This window comes from Chlorocebus sabaeus, chromosome 10 (assembly GCF_047675955.1).
Source record: "Chlorocebus sabaeus isolate Y175 chromosome 10, mChlSab1.0.hap1, whole genome shotgun sequence".
Classification (NCBI taxonomy): domain Eukaryota; kingdom Metazoa; phylum Chordata; class Mammalia; order Primates; family Cercopithecidae; genus Chlorocebus; species Chlorocebus sabaeus.
The window spans coordinates 60,207,493-60,227,170 of record NC_132913.1 but is presented as its reverse complement, the minus strand read 5'-3'; the positions used below and the strand labels follow the sequence as shown (position 1 = coordinate 60,227,170).

The following is a 19,678-nucleotide window of genomic DNA, read 5'->3' as shown; positions in this document are numbered from 1 at the left end:
AAAAAAGGAAAGAAAATATGAAAAAAATGGCATAATGTTAGTATCTGACAAAGATTAAGAAGGTATTTGTAATATTCTCTATTTTTTGTTTAAAATAACTATTTCATAATAAAATGAAAGCAATTAGCAAGTTTGAATGAAATGAATACAAGAAAATAAAAAAGAATAGTAAGTCAATAGCAACCATTAAGATCAAAATATTAAAGTAAGCCTTTAACATTTGAAGAAGTTATATTCTTACTGAAATAGATATCAATGTCAGAAATATCACTTTTGATGACTGAAAGTAAAAAACCACATTTACAATTCATGTTTCCTGCTTATTTGATTCATATAACGTAGCCTGAAGAAAGAGCAAGATTTTCCAAACTATGTCTCTAATGAGTTAACAAGTGTCCATGCAAAAAGTGTTCTCCATGTCATTAGGCTCAGGAAGTATCGGTTTAAACATGGTGATAATTTCTCCTTATTGCAGAACTTCTGAGAACACATTAGCACTGCTGTATCCTGCGACTCTGCAAGAGACATTGGAGAGACACTTCCTGACCTTAGTAGATCACTAACCCCCTTTTTTTTTGAGCCAGATTTTTGTAGGAATAGTAAGGAATGCCAGCTTATATAATATTGTTCACATGTATTCACATCAAATTTCCTTTTCTTGCTTCCAAATATGATCACAGAACTAAACTACAACTTGGATTTTAGTGAGATGCTATATGTTAACACTGTATACATATTTGAAGCAAAGAAATTCTCTCCAGCTTGGAGCCTAAAGTGGAAGTGAGAGAAGAAAAAGAAAGTAGGATGGGTTTAAATATCATTCTAACTAGCAACCTCAAGAGATCTATTAGTTCTTCTAAAGCTATGAACGGAATGAGGTCACTGGGAAAGGTACTGCCTCAGGCCCTTCCTGAAGGGCAGTGACTTCGACCCACCCTCTAAACACTGTGGTGGGTCAGGAGGGTAGTGAGCCAGCGAGACTCAGCCTGGCACCCACAACACTTGCTGGTACTAGAAAACCGTGATCCTTCAGAATAATCGGCATGGGCTGGAAATAATCACAGGTCCAGAAAAACGAAAGAGCCACAGGACACCCTGCCAAGTCACCAAGTCAGACCCGGGGCCAAGAAGTGAAGCGTTAGCAGCCTGGCTTTCCGTGGCATGTATTCGAAGGGTGCTGGCCAGGCGCAAGGTTCCAGTACAGTTTTCACTTACACACGGTCCCTCCTTTGGCATGAGACTCAAAAATGAGAACACCTGCTAACTCTCGTTTCACCTAGAAGAAAAAGAGAAGAAACATGCAAAGGTCACATTTCCAGGTCTGGGTGGAAAAGGGTTGTGCTCTTTCTAGGGGCACAGTGCAAACTGCCCCGGGGCTCCCCATGCAGTCATCTCTCACCTGGCCTGCTGCTGCGGCTCTCATCTAAAGTCACTTCCATTCAATTTGCTGCTAGGTAGGTTTTTAAAGCTTGTAGCTCTTTTTATAGAATAGCTTATAGCTAATTCATACCAGGCAACCCCCTTAGAGACTGTTTCAAACATGGTCCCACCTGTATTAACTAGCCGACTTGCCTGCCTGTCTTTGGCTGTAGGGGAGAAGGGGAGACCATATACAACATCATATGATTCTGTTGCTACTAGTGACTCTTGCTTGCATTACATATAATGCATCATGTCAAACATGTTGGAAAATTCTGTCTTGAAGTTGAATAATGAAGCCTAAATGAATGAACACATTTATATTCTTAGTTAAAATTCCAAATTATTCCTAGCTAGCTAAAATTCACATTAAAAAAAAAATTCCAAATTACAGTCCCAAATCATGGCTCTATCTTTCTAAGAACCCAAGAACTTGAGATTTTTCTATGCCTGGGTACCTGGTGTTTCAGGTAGAAGACAAGACTACCCACAATCCTCTCAATTCCACTGCAACCAGGGAAGTTGGATGAGGGGCATGCTGGGTCTCTGGAGCACAGGTAGGGAAAGGGGTCCTTCCTTACTTCCCTCTACATCATGAGCTCATGGAGCCTCAGCTGTCTGCACTGTATATATGAGGGCTTCCCAGGTGAGGCTCCCAGGCACTATATCTATGCCCTGTGGAGAGAGTAAGGATGGCAAGGGCAGTGGTAGGTAGGAGGGAGGCTGGGCCAGACCACTCCCCTGGGTAGTCCACATAGGTGAGCAAGTCTCCAGACCCTCAGTGGTGCTGGGGGTGGGAGGCATGTGAAGGAGGTTTGTCTAGTTGAAGGGGAGAGGGGACTTGAAGCCCTCTTGCTTAGAGCTATGGCAAATGCCTCACTGCTCTCAACAGAGACCTGAACTTATCCCCAACAGCAGGGACCGGCAGGTACTGCTACTGTGAGGTAGGAGAACATCACTTTTAGTGAGCTAGGAATGAAAATAAACTAGGCATCTAGATATCTCTTAGGGACCTCAGTACATACTCTGTGAAAGTTGAAACGACTTCATTCTTCTTGACTTATTAGCGTATAGGACATGTATGTTTCCTACAAATCATATTCTTATGGGAGGAGGTGTTTCTATCCCTATTCAGTGGCAAAAATTTCTGTCTCCTAAATACTCTAATCAGGTAAAAGTTCAGAATCAGATACAGCCACTGGGTCATTTTTTATGAGTGGGTAGTGTTATTTTGACTAATATATCTGAGCTGATGCTCTCTTGAACTTTCTGCTTCCATTCTCAAGAAGGCCGCAAACCCTGGTGGAGCTGGCCCCATAAGCCAAGACAAGTCGTCTAGATTTCTCTCTGTCCGCCCTCTGGCTGCATATCATGGCAGGATTCAGAGTCCCTCCCAGGCTTAGCTCTCTTATCTGAGTGTGCAGGTTAGAAATTCACATTCACAGGGAGGAAGCACATGTTCCAACCCCACTCACATCAGGCTGCTCTGGGGTTTAGGGCACAGGGTCAACTATCAATAATGAGATAACACTTGATTCCCTTTCAGTGATTGTTCTTGGGTGTAACTTCCTCAGCATCTCATAAGAGAGTAGAGCTGATTTATGAGGTGAAAATCAGACATTCTTTCCCCCTACAACACCATAATACTCTCCTCTGTCCTAACAGTGCATTTATTGCAAAGTGCTCCAACCATGCTAAACTAAGAGACAACTTACTGTGGTAGAAAGATGGGATAAGGCTTTAATATGAAGAAGTTCCTCATAGATAATCTCCAGGTCATCCACAGTCCTCTGGCCAGGTCTACAAAGATTTAAAAAAAAAAAAAGGAAATATGGAAAAAGGGCATCACTAGGGCTTCAAATATGGAAACGGATCCAGGCATCAGTAACATGCTCAGGGATTTCTTCTGCATAAAAAGATATTGGCGGAGGGAAAGGCTGCACCAATATAACCCCTAAAGGGATTTTTGAAATAAATGTGTTCCTTGATGAAAGGATATGGGAGAAAGCCGAAGTCCACAGGATCCCTTCTTTTCTGATCTCAGAGGAAAGAGCACCTCCACTCACACGGCAGTCAGCCAACTCACCTCTCACTTTGTAGATGATTGAGCTAAAAAACTGCTTTACATACCACCTTAATCAGTAATGGCAAAACTTGTCTTTTACCACCACTAGAAACAATTGGTGTAATCAACTTGACAACTGACCTAAATTCCTTGAGATCCTGTGTGCTATCTGAGCTTAGCAGAATAATAATGCCGCTGTCACTATTATTTGGGGTTATATAATGTGTTTTTTCTGAAGGACTCAAACATAGGATGTATGCAGACTCAATGTTTTCTTTTCTAGCCCTGAGGAGATAAGGGCATGAGATGAAGAGAAGGCAAATGGTAGCATCTGGGATTAGTAAGAGAAGGCAAGAAGGGAGGTATATGTCCACATTCCCAAACTGTTACAAAAACCACCACTGTCCATGAGATGTTAATCAGTTACGTAAAGCATTTTTATTCTAAAATTTATTATAAAACTAGTATCCAATAACATGCATTTAAGGACCTCAGTATATAATCTGTGAAAGTTGAAACCACTTCCTTCTTCTTGAATTATTAGAATGTAGGACATGTGTGGGGTCTGGGGGTGTTGTAGACATTTTTGGCATTGGAAGACTGGCACTGGAAGATTAGGAATAGATTCCTAATCATTTTTTGTATCTATAATTATTTTGAAATCATTCATAGCGTTTAGTTGTATTAATGGGTAGGAGATACAACGGGTCAGTAACTTGAATTTTTTGTTGCTTTCTGCAAAATAAAGAATCCTAACTAATATGTTTCTGAAACTTGAAAACAAACTAATGGGTTATTAATTCTGAGAGTTCTAGGGAGTCAACTGAGAGACAATCTATATATTGATGGATAGGCAGTGTTTACTCTCAACTAATTGCTGCAGTTATGAATGTTATCTATTACATAATCATCGGTCTATTTTGTGCATTTTGTCCTAACATTTTAACAATTTATATTATCCAATGTTACTGTACTAATTAAACATTAAACCCTTGATGAGCTACTGATGATGTACCATCACGACATTATCATTTGTAAGGTGTTCCTTGGTCAAATAAATTAGAGGAGTATTGGTGTACTGAACACAGCACTGGATCTAGGGTCTGAAAATCAAGTATAAAATCAGTGCAACCACTCACGAGCCATGTGACATCAAAGTCTTAGCCTCATATGAAAAGTGGGGACAATATCTTTCTGAGAGAGATGTGAGAGCTAACAGAAGCAGCAACCATAGAGGTGTCTACATATTTATTTGTGTAAGTGAAAAAAACCCCAGCAAAGTGATATTCAAAACTCAGACCTTTGCAGAAGCAGTTAAACAAACTTACAAATACACTATGACATTTGGTCTACTAGAGTACATCTGAAACTTAGTTGATTATTAGATAAGTACTCTTAGTAATCAAAACTCAATTATGAATATTCTAAAATAGTTAATGGGATTAAATAATTTTGCAACCATATTCTAACATGGGGAAGATAACAGATTTAGTGGAGTCTAATTGGAGGAAGAAAATTCTGCATACTTTGCATGATACCTTCCCAAGGACAGCCTTAACATGAACAAAAGATATTATAATGTTCTCTTCCAGAATCAACAGGGACTATCTTCCTAATCCTGACTGTATAAAGACAGATACTAAATCCATGACCTGGGAGATGCTAGCCAGGTTCACCTCCTGCTAAGGGTCACCACTGAGGGACACAACTGCACACCAATCTCATGCTCGTGGTGGAATCCAGAAAGTATGGGACTCATTAAAACACTGAAGAAAAGCTGTGGCCACAGGGGCTCCAAAGGAGCCAGGCCTTCTCTGCCAGAGGCCTCATCTACTACTTGACTTGGACATGGGGATTTTGAAACTGGGAACCTTGGGGATTTAAAAGTCAATCGAGTCACCTTCATCCATCTACTACTATAGGGGCAGCTAATGCGAAAGTCTCAAGGTAGGCATAATAGGATTATGGATCTTCAGCACAAGGAGCAGCCCTGCTGTTCTTGCTACTTGACATCAGTGGCAAATAACAGGGAACCCTCCTAGAAGCTTGGCTAAAAGAGAAAGCAGTCACCAAGTCTCATTCGCACCTCCATGGGGTGGGCTGTTACGGTGAGAGGAGAAAAGCTCAGCTGGGAAAAGAAAGGCTTAGAATTCTGCTCTAAAATCTGGATATATTCAAAGTTGTAATTTTGGGAGCAGATCTCTATGACGTTAGGAAAAGTGTTTATATAATATAAACATAAGATCTGTATTACTTAACTTTTATGGATTTCTTTTTTAAAAATGCTGTCCTGCCTGGGTGTGCTGGAACACACCTGTAGTCCCAGCACTTTGGGGGACTGAGGCAGGAGGATCACTTCAGGTCAGTTTGAGACCAGCGTGGGCAACACAGTGAGACCCCACCCCTATACACACATACATAATGATGCCTGTTGGATCTACATATCTCAATATATTAATAATACTGCATCTGAGATTTCAAACAGGATGAAGAACTGTCAGACCCTCAATAAAAATTTGACATCATGGTTCAAGGCTGACCTTTTAGCCGTGATAGCTAGTCTTAGGACCTGCACAAACTGTAGAAGAAGAGAGGTAAAGATGAACCATGCTCACTTTAACCGCTGCCCTCCACCACTGAGCATGCCTGAAGCTCTCGCCTCTCCCCACACTCCTCCCGCTTGGATCCCTTTGTGCTTTACTGAACATTTCTTCTCAATGTCTTTTTGGTTTGTTGTTCTTTTGTCCATCCCTTGTATTGTATTCAGCCCCCAAAGCTTTGTTCTACCTTCTCTCCCTAGGAAAAACCCTCAATTTCCATCTAGATAATGACAAGACCTAAATCTTGGTCTCCAAACAGCCCTCCTTCCTGAGTTCCAAGGGCTTCCTGGCCATCTCTTCCTAGATAACTCACAAGGACCAGCAGCTTAATCTATCTAGAAGTGCTCCCTCATCACCACACAAGGCTCCTGGAAACCAGATCTTAACTTCCTTCTCCAGACTCATCTATCTCCCCTCTCTTCACATCTTCCCTGATAGCTACACTCTCTCTCCAGCTATCCCAGGCATCTCTCCATTTCTCGAACACACGAAGCTTATTCATGCCTGCAGGACTATTTGCATGCTCCTCTCTTTGCTTAAAATACTTTTGTTCTGCCTCAAGCCCAGCTCAGTGTCATCTTTCCTAAGTAAAACTGGCTCTCTAACCTGTGTTGCCCAGGCTGGAGTGCAGTGGCATGATCTTGGCTCACTGCAAGCTCTGCCTCCCGGGTTTAAGGATTCTCCTGCCTCAGCCTCCTGAGTAGCTGGGAGTACAGGCACATGCCACCACGTCTGGCTAATTTTTGTATTTTTTGGTAGAGACGGGGTTTCAGCATGTTGGCCAGGCTGGTCTCTCAACTTCTGACCTCAGGTGATCCACCCACCTCAGCTTCCCAAAGTGCTGGGATTACAGGCATCAGCCGCCATGCTAGGCCACTCTCTAACATTTATTCCTCCGTGGCACGTGGTCTTACTGCTGTGGTAATTACAACATACTGTCATGAACGTTATTTGCTTAAATATCCATACTCTAGACTGTTCTCAAGAGAAGCAGTATCTGGTAGTGCAAAGGCACTAGATTGGAAGCAGAAACTGAATTTGAGATCTAAATCATGAACTTCCTAGTTGCCCAACTGATCTGATGACTTGTTTCTGCATCTGTAAAATGGGACTAATACACAGGATTGTCATAAAGGTCAAATGAGGTAACAATAGACATGAAGCTTTGCATATACTGAAAATATAGTACAAATGTAGGGTGGTCTTGTTATCAGGGTGGGTGTTTAATATGGCTCATCGGATGAATGAACACATGAGTTTTCACGATTCATGCTGAATTTAGGGCCTGCTCAAGGGAGATGGCAATGGTGCTATGGAGCAGTTCTTTTGTGGCCTGAGGGAGATGTGTCCTTATGCTTTGTTGTCCTTCCCACTGAGGTTAAGTAAGGCAAGGCATCCATGGCACAACTCGCTTTTGATACAGGGCACATTTATTTCATGGCAAATAGTTAATTATTAATTAACTATAATTATTAATAGAGGGAGGAGATGTGAAAATGATGGACCTCACCTCTTACTCCAAATTCTGTAAAATAATAAAAAAGGTCTATTTTTTCTTAGGATTATAGATTTACTCATCTGTTTGTGAAAAACAAATTCCCATCTTAGACCAGTTAAAGGTACTCAGTACCTATGTTGAGATCAGCGGGGCTTTAAATGGAAGTACCATTCAAGACCAAAAAGCAGCACCTTGCTAATCTCTTCATTTTAGCCAGATTTTTGTCTGCCATGCTAAAAGTTTGGCAGAAAAGATATTTTAACATGCAAAATGACACTGGAAAACAAATGAGCAACACCACCAGCACAAACGATGAACTATCAGCAGACCAGAAAGTTTGAGGAATCCCTGGATAATAGAGAGCAAATGAGAAAAGAATGTCTGAGAAAGAAGACTGGAAGCAGCCGCAGCTCAACCCTCACGGAAGAAAACCGTCACAGGAGTAACACAGCATCACTGATAAGACAGCTGTGCGTCAATCAGCCAGAGGGCAGGAGAGGGTGGTCTCAGAGGGGTTGATCAAAGGGCCCCACAACTTGGTCAGGCCCCTACCCTCCCACGCCCGTCACACTCAGCAGTGGACGGGGCAGATTTACTGCCAGGCAAGACCTTGAGACCTGCTCTGTAAAACAAATGCCCCAGGAGGACTGAGGGTGAGCACTGGAGCCCGGGAGAAGCAGAACAGAGGGTGTGAAAACCCCAGGCTCTTCCAGGTGACGCAGTAGGAAAAGGAGGCAGCTCTCCCAGGAAGAGCAGGGAAGGGCTCTGTTCCCAGGAAATCCTTGCTATTTTGGCAACTAGTGAGAGGGAAGGGGATGGTGTGAGCCTGCCTGCTCCCCAGGTACCTCTCCCAAAGTGAAGCCTGCCAGGAAACCTGCCTCCTTGCAGGGCCAGCCTCCAGCACTTCCAGGGGAAGCTCTGTGGGGGTGCGACCACCTATCTGCACAGAAGCCCACATGGGCAGCCTGCTTTACCTCCTGGTCTTTCATTCATCAATAACCCAGGCAGAGAAAGAGAGGCTTCCATGGGGACTCCCTGGATGCCTCAGAGAGGTCCACGGCAGCTGTTCGAGACTAGAGGGAACGAAGCCTAAACACAGTTTAGTTTTTGAATCCTAAACAACATTCAAGCTGCAAAGAAAAAAAGAGAAACACGACAAGAACAAAACCCCAACCCTGTGGTCTGAGGTGGTCACAATAATCACAGGGCAAGCGACTATCATTTGGCAATCCACCCAGGCAGCGAAGAACTTTTTGGTCCTGTTTACAGCCAATGTTTTAATGAGGTGAGAGGAGTCAGGACTGCCAGGTGTGAAGAGACTTACTTTAAAAAATGAGTACATTCACAGCTAGCAAGGCAACAAAAGCACTCATGAGAGATTTGCTGTGAGCCAGGACACTGTCCCTCAGGGCCCTCAACATGTCATTAGGATTGGAAGTTGAGGTGAGTCCCAGGGAGGAGGCCAGGTGGAGCAAAAGTCAGTCTGGTCAACCTGTGCCCACCAAAGTGCATCAAAATGGAGCCCCATCCCACCCTAGGGGAGTCTCAGTGTTCGCGGCGGCAGTAACAGAAACCAGCCCAGCCTCTCGGAGGCCGCCAGCTCGGAGCTGCTGTGCCATCTAGTGTCTCAGAAAAGGCTCACCTCTCTACTCTCACATCAGACAAAGGTTCTCCCCCGATCCACCCCACCCCTCAAAGAGCACCCGATCACATCTAAAACTGAGCGCTCCCCACCACAATCACGGAACAAAGTCGCATTTTAAAAGCGGGTTTCTCTTGGCACACTGGCATTAAGCACCTTTCCTGCTTTGGTCTTTACGGGGGTGACAGGGGAAAAAAATGGAGAAGAGATCCTGCAAATCAGCCCCCAGACTGTTCAAACAGTAATGAAAGGGTCCCAAGGACTGAAGGCAATTTGGCTTTCAAGAGTAAAGGGAACACTGCCCGAGCAGGAGGAGAGAACTCCCATGCACCTTCATAAGAGTAACCTACAAGGCTGGGGAAGTGAATTGACTCTCTGGCTGCTCTGAGTGGCAGCCGGTGAATGTACCTGGTCTTTACTTGTCCTTCTCCAGATGTCACAGGGAGAGATATTAGGCATCCCTGCTTCTTTACAAATCTGCGTGGTGCCACATTGATGTGGATTTGTCGGATCCCGCTGTGGAAAGGCCTAGTTTCTGCAGGGGATGCATTCTGGCAGCAATGTCTAGTTACAGACAAGATAATAAATGGGGATGGATAGGGAAGCAGTTTATACATTAAAGGATGGGAGGGCTCAGGTGATATTGGAAGCTGCTGGTAAATATAGTCTTATCAAGGAATTTATCAAGGTCAGAGACAGAGCTCCTCAGTTATTGGAACGTGGATAAAATGAGGGATTCATCCAGCCACCAAGCAGCACATTGGCATGGCCCATGGTAAAACATGCAGGTAAGAAAGCAAATAACCCAGTCCTCTAGACCTGTCGCCTGGCAGACCTTGGTACAAGGGGAAAAGCACCGGAGAAATCAATGTCATTAAGTATCTACATAAGCCATGGTCAAGCTTTGAGGTTTTTTTTTTTTTTAAAAAAAATGCTCTTTTGTGTGTGTGGGGGGGGTGGGGGTGCTTTATTTTTGATGCAACGCTTCATCTCAATCCACCTGAATCTCTGACTTTTAAGTCCTTTCTGAAGCTTGGACCACTTTCCAACACTGCTAAGATCTTCTTAAGGTCTCACTTCTTCCACCTCCCTTAAAGGAAAGTTTAGTGCAGTTTTGCACTTCCTTTGTCTAGCAAAACCAGCAAAGCATGTTTTTTCTTTGCCTCACCTCTCAGGACCCCTGCTTCTTAAGTGTCAATGAGACATTCCAGGAACCTGGTGACTGCACATTTAAAGTGTCCTACCCAGCTCCGATTGCTCAGCTCCCTGCCATGCCACCACCCCCACACCTTATCTTTAACCCCAGAAAGGACATTTTAAGTTCCTTTTCTAGTCCTAATAGCAGAGCTTGTGTACACAGGGATCCTTTCCTGCTTTGTGAAGTTAGAAATGAATACAGTCTACCACTACAATAACAAGCAAAAGCTTTATGAATATTTGTGAGAAATGAAGTCATCACTGTCAGGGCATGGGGTAAGGGTTCCATAATTCATGGCTTCTGAGGGCTAAGTGTTTTTAGGACAATGTGGTTTGATCATGTTTAGAAACTGAATATGCCCAACATTCTTCCAGCAAAAGTGTTTACTACAAGGACACTCAAGGAGTTTAACATTAAACCTTTTAAAAGGTACAAGTACAAATATTTTCCTTTAAAACACCTAAGCAGCAAGTTGAGAAGAACAAATAAATTTGGATGGAGTCAGACAGTATAACCGCTTGCCTTTGAGGATGAAATATACATGTGAGATGGAAAATACAAATGTTTTTTGAGGTGTTATATGAATGCATTGTTACTTTTTCCTTGCAAAATGTCAATTCTTAATTAATCAGGGACATAGATTATCCATATTTTGTAGATATTTCACTGCTTGTTCAGTAAATTCACTAGTGAGGACACACTTGAGGCAACCTAGTAGAGAGGAAATAATATTGTCAATGAAAGAAAAAAGGAAGAAATAAAATTGGACTGGGAGTAAGATGTGGATCAGTTCCTAGTTCAGCCACATATACTGCTGCGTGATGTTGAGAAAGGCACTTGGTATTGACTAAGTTCAACTTCTTTGTCAGGACATAGTGGATTATCATGAGCCATACTTAATTCACGGAGCTTTTTAGTGATTCAAAGAGGGGAGGGATGTGAGATCACTATATAAACTATATAGTGGTATTCAAATATTAGTGATTAAGTTTTGTTTGTGGTTCTGGCTAGAGAGTTACTGTGGAGTAAGTTGACTCTTTCCAGAGCTGTGGGTTTTCAGTGTTTTTTATGTGATCTTTAGACTAAATTTTCCAGCAACTCTTCAAAGGAGCTGTGAAGAGAGGCAGATTAATTATAAGTTGGGTGCCAGATTTGGCAAATAAAAATATTGCATGAAATATACTTATATCAGAACATTGTTATTCACTGAAATTCCAATTTAACCGGGCATCCTGTATTTAACCTGGCGACCCTAATCATATGGCAATTAAAACTATAAAGCACTTCATTTCTGTGCAATCAGTTTGACAATGGATTTTAAAACTTTAGACCCATATGGCCCATTGGATTCTGCTCCTGACAATACACAATAAAACTCAGGACATAAGATAAAAATAAAAGAATTATAGGTTCTAGCAGCATGTAACTCTCTCAGGAAAGAATAATCTTCATCATCATCTTAACCCATTATGGATTAATAGCACACCTGGGAATCTGCCATGCTAGAGGACTTTTTTCAACAGTAGATGGTGCACTCCATTCTGGTCTATATGGTAATAATTTAATGAAATTAGATTAGTCTATAATCATTTTTTTTTTTTTTTTGAGACAGAGTCTCGCTCTGTTTCCGAGGCTGGAGAGCAGTGACATGATCACAGCTCACTGCAGCCTCCACTTTCCAGGCTCAGGTGATTCTCCCACCTCAGCCTCCTGAGAGCTGTGATTACAGGCATGCACCATTACGCCTGGCTGATTTTTGTATTTTTTGTAGAGATGGGGTTTCATCATGTTGCCCAGGCTGGTCTTGAACTCCTGGGTTCAAGCGATCTGGGTGCCTCAGCCTCCCAAAGTGTTAGTATTATAGGTGTGAGTCACAATTCTTACAAGTCGCACCCAGCCTTGTAAGAATTATTTTAAATTGAATTTCCATGACATCTTTCCTTTCCAGTGCTCAAAGCATAAACCCATGAGTCCATTCTGAAGCCCCTTTGAACCATGGCAGGTGGTAGAGCACAGTAAAGAGCACAGGCTCAAGAGTCAGGCAGACCTGAGTCGAAGCCTGAGTCTAGTGCTTTGTGGATAACCAAAGGCAAGTGACTCAGCCTAAGCCTCTGTTTCCTTGTCCATAAAATGGGAGTAATATTAAGTAACTACCTCAGAGTTTTGTTGAAGGAATTAAGTAATTGTTTAGCACGGTGTCTAGCACACATATGCCCAATAAATGGTGGCTATAATTAAATTCAGTTGGCACTTGTGTTTTCATTTCCAATCTATTGTGAAGTAGGGAGAGGGCAAGCAGGTATTATTGAACTCCTTTTATACCTTAAGAGACTTGTAATCTGAAGATGTTAGATGATATAATGGTAAACTGGTAAGACTAGAACCCAGAGCTCTTGTGCTCAGTAGCATTTTCACTTTATTTACAAGACTGTTGGGTCAAATGCATGTATCTCAAAGGCTGTCATTTCAAACTACAACAAATACAATCTCATAAAACTCAGTATTTGGCTTTCTGTCTTTAGTTGGCTCCTCCAGTCTACTCTCTGGAGATAGCAGAGAAATCAACCTACTACAAATCTGATCACACCACAACTCCCTCTAAAACTCTTCAGTGGTGCCCCAAATGACTATAAAATATCCAACATACACAGAGAGCATGGCAGATGCCCCCACTGACCTCAGCCTAACTCTCCAGCCGTATCTCCTAGTGTTCCTGTCCGGTCACTCCCTCAGTGTGAAACAATTTACAGTCCCCTGCGTGAACTTTCCCAGCATCTTTCTTCCCCACCTGTGCCCCTGTCTGGCTAGGAGCTCTTCCTTTGTTCTGGGAAGAACAGTATTAAAATATTATTTTTTTGCTGCTCTTAAGAAGAAAGGTTCTGAGACCAGTGACTCATGCCTATAATCCCAGCACTTTGGGAGGCTAAGGTGGGAGGATCGCTTGAACCTGGGAGTTCAAGACCAGCCTAGGCAATATAGTGAAACCTTGTCTCTACAAAAAACTAAAAAATTAGCCAGGCATGGTGGCATGCGCCTATAGTCCCAGCTACTTGGGAGGCTGAGATGGGAGGACCACTTGAGCTCAGGAGGTGGAGATTGCAGTGAACTGAGATCACCCCACTGCACTCCAGCCTGGGTGACAGAGCGAGACCTGTCTCAAAAAAAAAAAAAAAAGAAAAATAGAAGGGGATTGAGAAACAACCTAAACATCCAACGATCACATACTGAATGCATTAAAGAACCATTCAGAGAATACACTATTTAAAAGCTCCATCCTTAAAGGATATTTAACTTTAAGAGAGAATGCTATGATACGTTATTAAGTGTAAAAAGTTAGGAATTAAAAAATAACCAGTGGGATAGGCACTGAAATGTTACCAGTAATGAACTGAGACGTGATTGCTGGTGTTATTTCTTCTTTTTTAACTCTTGTCAGTGGTTTCCAAATTTTCTCCAATAAAGAGATCGACTTTAACAATAAAAAGTCATTAAAACCTTGAGGCAATCTTATAATAAACCCTAAACTGTAGATGAGCCGCTAAGTTCATCCTCCCCTCTCCTGAATCTGAATCAGAAAGGTAGCAATCCAATGGTTGGTTTCTGGCCGTGTGGATATGAGGAATAAGAATAAATTGCTTTTATGGGGACAGGCAGAGAAATGACCCACTTAATGCAATCATTTATTCAGGTAAATTCTACAAGCTTTCACTGGTGACGCTGAAATCTTTCAAGCAATGACCAAGGCGAAGGTCGCCATGCAGTGAAGGAAGGATTCACAGTGACTGTCTTACTTCAGAAGCCTGGGTTCTTTCGGTCGTGCTTTTCTTCTCATCTGATTAGCATTTGAGATGAACTTCGTAACTGTGGACATTCTCTTGACACATTTGAGCAGAAATCAAAACCCTAACCACCACCAATTTTAGGCTTGCTAATCTGGAATCCCCTGAAGAAACAAATCCCTCTATAATTACCAGGATTTTAAATTCCACACCCTGGAAAAGAGTTTAGACAAATAAAGATCCTACTAAAACAGGCACTGCTAATTAAGACACAATACACAGGCTCTCACGCGCCCTCTAGAACAAGTGTGTGGAATGGAATAGCAGCGGGGTAGTCTCCACCCAGCCTCTGCAGGACAGCCTTGCATTAGGGCAGGCAGCCAATTAAGGGATAAACAATACCCTCCCCCGCCACAGTATTTTGCCTTTATGTCATTTAATCCACCTTAAATTGTTGCCTTTCAACTTTACGCCCTATAGCATATGTTTGATATGAAGCCAATGTGTTTCCATATTTCTTAACGCCTTAGCAGAGTATGGACAGTAAAAAAACAAACAAACAAACAAAACCCATTTCCAGGACCTTTGAACATGCTCTCAGTTTTCAGGAGCAAGGTACTCAGATGGTCTCTTCAAGACAACAATGATACTGGCAATTCTTGACTAACTAAGCCTGTTTTCTCTCTGTTAAAGTAAAATTAAGTAGTAGCTCCAAAGATTAGCAGATCAAAAAAAAAAAAAAAAAAAAAAGAAGCGGGGGGTATGTGTGTACGTGCATGTAGAGCTGGAATGTCTGTCTCCTAAAATTAGATTCCTTACTTTTCACTTTCCCATCTCTGGGAGCTCTTATTCCAGCAGAAAGAGTCAAAAGAAGAAACTGCCAGCCCAATTCCAATGTTTACAAAGTTTCAAAAAAACCTGGGAAGATGGGAAAAATCCCAAGGGCACCTGAAATATTAATTTATCACATAAAATAAACAAACTCAAGTTTCTGTGTTTCTGACCCAGTTGGAAGATTCCCCAACTTCCAAAATTTCTCTTAATGTTACACATACACACACACACACACACACACACACACACACACACACACACACACATTTCTCTCTGCTTGGGCCCAAATGACTTACCTCTTTCTCAACTTACTTAGGCTTCTAGGCTGTTATGCCTTTTCAGAACTACAGACCTAAATTTTGATTTGGGGAATAGTATCTACTTAATCGCCCTCCCACCTTTAGGCTGGTCTCTGATAGACCATCCTGAACATTGGAGCCTATATCTCACTTTAATTGGAAGGAGTGGTTTGAAGGCTTCTACAGCAGAGCATCCTGTCTCCTTGAAGCCTCTTTTTTACCTACAGTTGGCCTCAAGTTTACAATACTCTGCTTACGTAGTCACTCCAGATCCTTTTACGCATGTTTCTCTAACCAAAGTACCTGCTCAAAGAAAGCCAAAATGTGCATTTCTACTGGGAAGAGTCCCCATTGTATCTACTTGCTATAGGGCAACCTCTTGTTTTTAGATTTATAAACAAAGCAAAATCAAAACAGTAAGCTCTGAGAGCTCATTCTGTGTTTGATGGCCCTGTCTGGGAGCTACAACAACAGCACCGTCAAACTGTCATCTTCTGTAGTGCTTGCCCCCAAATGCCATCCAGGTCTGCACCTGCGAAACCAGGACAGGCATTGTGAGTCACTCTGTCTGCCACCACATAAAAAGCTAATTTCACATGCAGAATGTATGTGGTTTTTTTTTTTTCAATACCAATAGCAACAAGAGTGTGCCAAAAAATTTCCCCTGAAGCTCTATTCTGTTTTTTAAACTACAGAACATTCTTTCATAGTTTGACAGTTAAAATGCTGCAGTTAATGTAATAAACAGAGAATTTTTCTAAGTAGCCTGTCAAAACAAGTGACACTTTTTTTTTTTGCTAGCAAGTCTCCGATTCAGAACAATAGGAAGTACCTTTCAAAGCAACATCTTCATTATACAATCAAATTCTCAAAGTAATCTTCTCATCAAAGAATATTGTGTTATTTCTTTCCCAGTAATTATCAGAGTTCTGCAACCTCTCTGGCAGTGGTGACTATTATAAAATGCAGCTGTGCTAAGTTTAAAAGTCAGGAGGTCCTGCCCTGGTCAGTATGAAGCCAATGCATCTCATGCCTCCACATTTCTTAATGACTTAGCATTTTCGGCAGTAAAAAGTCAACATTTCCAGGACCTCTGAACATGCCCTTAGTTTCCAGGAGCGAAGTGCTCGTTTGGTCCCTTCAAGGACAGTAGTGATACTGGCAATTCTTGATCAACTACGCTTGTTTTCCTTCCACTTAAATAAAGTAGTAGCTCCAAAGATTATTAGCAGATCAAAAAAAAAAAAAAAAAAAGTGTCTGCGTGTGTATATGTACACGTAGAGTTGGAATATCTGTCTCCTAAAATTAGATTCCTTATTTTTCACTTTCCCATCTCTCGGGAGCTGTTATTCTGGCAGAAAGAAAACTGAAGAGTTCCAGAAGTGCCAGCCCAATTCCAATGTTTGCAAAGTTTCGAAAAACCTAAGAAGGTGGGAAAATCCCAGGGCCACCCAAAATCATGTATCTCGGAATATTTGTAAAACCTATACTTTAACAACTAGCAATAGAATGGAAGAGTATCAGCTTTGGAACATAATATTCTATGAAGGATCTGGGCTGCCAGGGATCATGCAATTCAATGGTGTATGGAAAACAAAAGGAAGCACAAGCAGCAACTCCCATTTCTCCCCAGGTGACTCACGAAAACAAGCTCTCAAGTCTCTTGTGAAGAAGGGTAAATCAAACAATTAGCATGAATGTTCCTAGCATACAGTAGGCACTCAATTGATGATTGTTGGATCTTAATCTAATTTGGGAATTCCTCTCCCATGGAATTATAAACTCCCCAAAGGCAGGAGCCATTTTATTACTTTTTTCTTTTGATCTCTTTGGTAGATGCTCAAAAACATTTGTGAATCAGATGGCATTTCTGCCTCCCTCGGAGCAAGTAAGAGCTGAGGGGACATTAGCTGAGACTGTGTATTCACACTTCCATTCATTCATTCACTCACGCAGCAAAGGTTTACTGATGGCTTACGTGGTGTAATGCACAGAGCTAGGGATATGGCCTTACTAACTTCCACACCAGGTTAAACCCTCCTTTACATTAGGCTGTACTAACACACACTACATCTTCCTCTGTAGCATGTGATGCAGCTGTGATTAAATGATTGCTTGCATAAGTAGTTGCTTAAGGTTTATCCTCTGCGCTAGACAGAAAACTCCAAGGAGGAGAAGGCTTCTTGTTCAATGCTTACTTTAATGCCTTAGCACCTAATATAGTGTCTAGAACAATGTAGGTGCTCAATAAATGAACAAATGCAGTAAAATGAGATCTGTCTTTGCCTTTGAGAAACTCATAGTTGACTGCAATATTTCTCCACAGGGGCACTGTTCTCAGGACAGCTCTTTATTGTGTTGGGTTCCTAGGTACTGCGGTGTGTTTGGCTGCCCTTGGTCCTAGCCACTGCCCAGTGAGTGCTAGCAGTTGGCCCTCTCCTGCGCTTTGACACAGCCCTTAGAGGGCTGTCCCACCTCGATTCAGAACCACTGCATATGCTGATTTGGATGCAGGTGGCAGCAAGGAGGACAGCAAAAAGGGGATGGACCCAGGAAATGATGGGGAAATATGCAGGAGGGACAGTGGGACAAGAGGGGACAAGAAAGAAAATATGGCTTAAAATGGTGGTGTTCATCTGAGTTTCCCAGGCCCCAGGGATTCTCTTGGGTCCCCCTCAGCCACGTTGTCCTACGATCCTTCAGGGCAGAGAAAGCATACACTGGCTGGGCAGGTTTCTTGGACCCCACTCCTGCTTATGTCCGTGAAGCTCTAGCTTTGTTTGATGTTTTGGATTTTCCTGTTCATCTTTTTGTGTGAAGAAAGGGTTTTGAGGCTTACAGACCTGAAGAGCATGGTTCTAGAGTTAAGGATGATGGTATCTGCTGTGATGAGGGAGGCCTTTGAAACACATGGTGTGGGAGAGTCAGACCCCACAAGAGAGTTTTGACAAAGGGGACAGCCCTGAGTAAGGGCAAGTGAAAGAATCCTGGGGAAAGGAAATTAAAGTGCCTTCAGAGAGGCTCCTGCCGGTTGGTCTGAGGGGCAGCCTCTGGGAAGGCTGGCCTGAGGGACACCTCACTCTTGGAAAGCACCCAGCAGACACCCAGGACATGTAACATGTAATGCCCTAGTCGAGACTAATGCACCAAGGTCAGCCAAACATGACTCAGAGCTGACATCCACAGCTGGCCAACGCTGGCTGCAGGGCAGACGGCGTCTTCATTTCCAGTCGAAAAATACAAGCCTGTGTGCTGGTTTCGGAAGCAAGTGCCAAGTCACCGCTTACTGAAAAGGTTTCCCTGAGGATCAGGACCACAGCGTGTGCTTCTTTATATGCCCCATAGCCATTAGTGGAGGGCCCTGCATCGAACGGGGGCTTAATAATACATTCTTCCTGAGTGGATGTGATTAAACATTTCAGAGTCCTCAATGGCAGGTGGTGGCCTGCTCCTGAAGGTAAGGTGGGTTCAGCTGAGACAGAAGGGAGAGACTGCCTCAGTGGCTCAATGGGGGACTTGACAGGGGTAATGCAGTTGTGGTGTGCTCAGAAGAATGAGCTTTAAGAAACCTCAGAGGAGGGTAGGAGCATGTGCTGAATGAGTGAAGGAACAAATGAACGCAGGCCTGGGTATGAAGGCTATGGCCCTGATGACCTCTGTCCTGTTGCAGTAGAGAGAAAGGTGCTACTGCAGACTGGCATAGAAACAGAGCAGTTTCTGTTTGTCATTGACCAAAGGTCATTTAATATGGGGACTCAGTTTTGACAGCCCGAGCCAACTAATGACAACCTCTACAGCTTTAACTCATGCAAATGGAAAACAGAGCCATCCGGATCAAACACAAAAATTAAAATAACAGAGACAAGCACTGCTGTGGCACCCTTCAGCTGCTCCCTTTTGTTCCATGGGGGATGGTCAGGGCTGTTGAGAGCAGCCTTGTGTCTGTCCCCGCGGTATGTCTACGCACTAGGCAGCCTCAGGACCTGGAGGGGTGAGCCACGAGCTCTCACTCACGGTTTGCGGAGGATCATCCTCATGTGGGCGTCAGGGCCCATCTGTGACAGCAGAAGCATGGTGTCCTGGAGCTCCTCATCACACTCCTTCTTCTCCTCCTCAGTAGGCAAAGGGGCATCCTCGTGCTCATCATCCAGAAATCGATAGAATAAATATTTGTCTTGGAAATGGTGCTCCTGGTCCACTACGGGAAACATGGAAGCACGTGTCAGCTGCGGCACCTCAGCCTCACAGCTCCGTTCACTGGAAACAAATGCAGGGTGTCGGGCAGGATGGCCAAGTGGCAGCAAAGCCGGGAGCCTCCTCACCCTTCTCACTCTGCCCTGCCC

The 19,678-nt window shown here is 43.0% G+C and overlaps 1 protein-coding gene across 7 annotated transcripts in view; it reads right to left on the bottom strand.

Annotated features, from left to right (window-relative positions):
• RAPGEF4 (Rap guanine nucleotide exchange factor 4) overlaps positions 1 to 19,678 on the bottom strand; it is a 310,152-nt gene that overhangs the window by 65,627 nt on the left and 224,847 nt on the right. For all 7 annotated transcript variants that reach the window (XM_007965372.3, XM_007965373.3, XM_007965374.3 and 4 more), the window contains 3 exons: positions 19,350 to 19,533; positions 3,135 to 3,219; positions 1,216 to 1,276 (listed from right to left, as the gene is read on the bottom strand). In XM_007965372.3, coding sequence (XP_007963563.1) covers positions 1,216 to 1,276; positions 3,135 to 3,219; positions 19,350 to 19,533 — 330 coding nt within the window. The remainder of the gene's footprint in view (positions 1 to 1,215; positions 1,277 to 3,134; positions 3,220 to 19,349; positions 19,534 to 19,678) is intronic.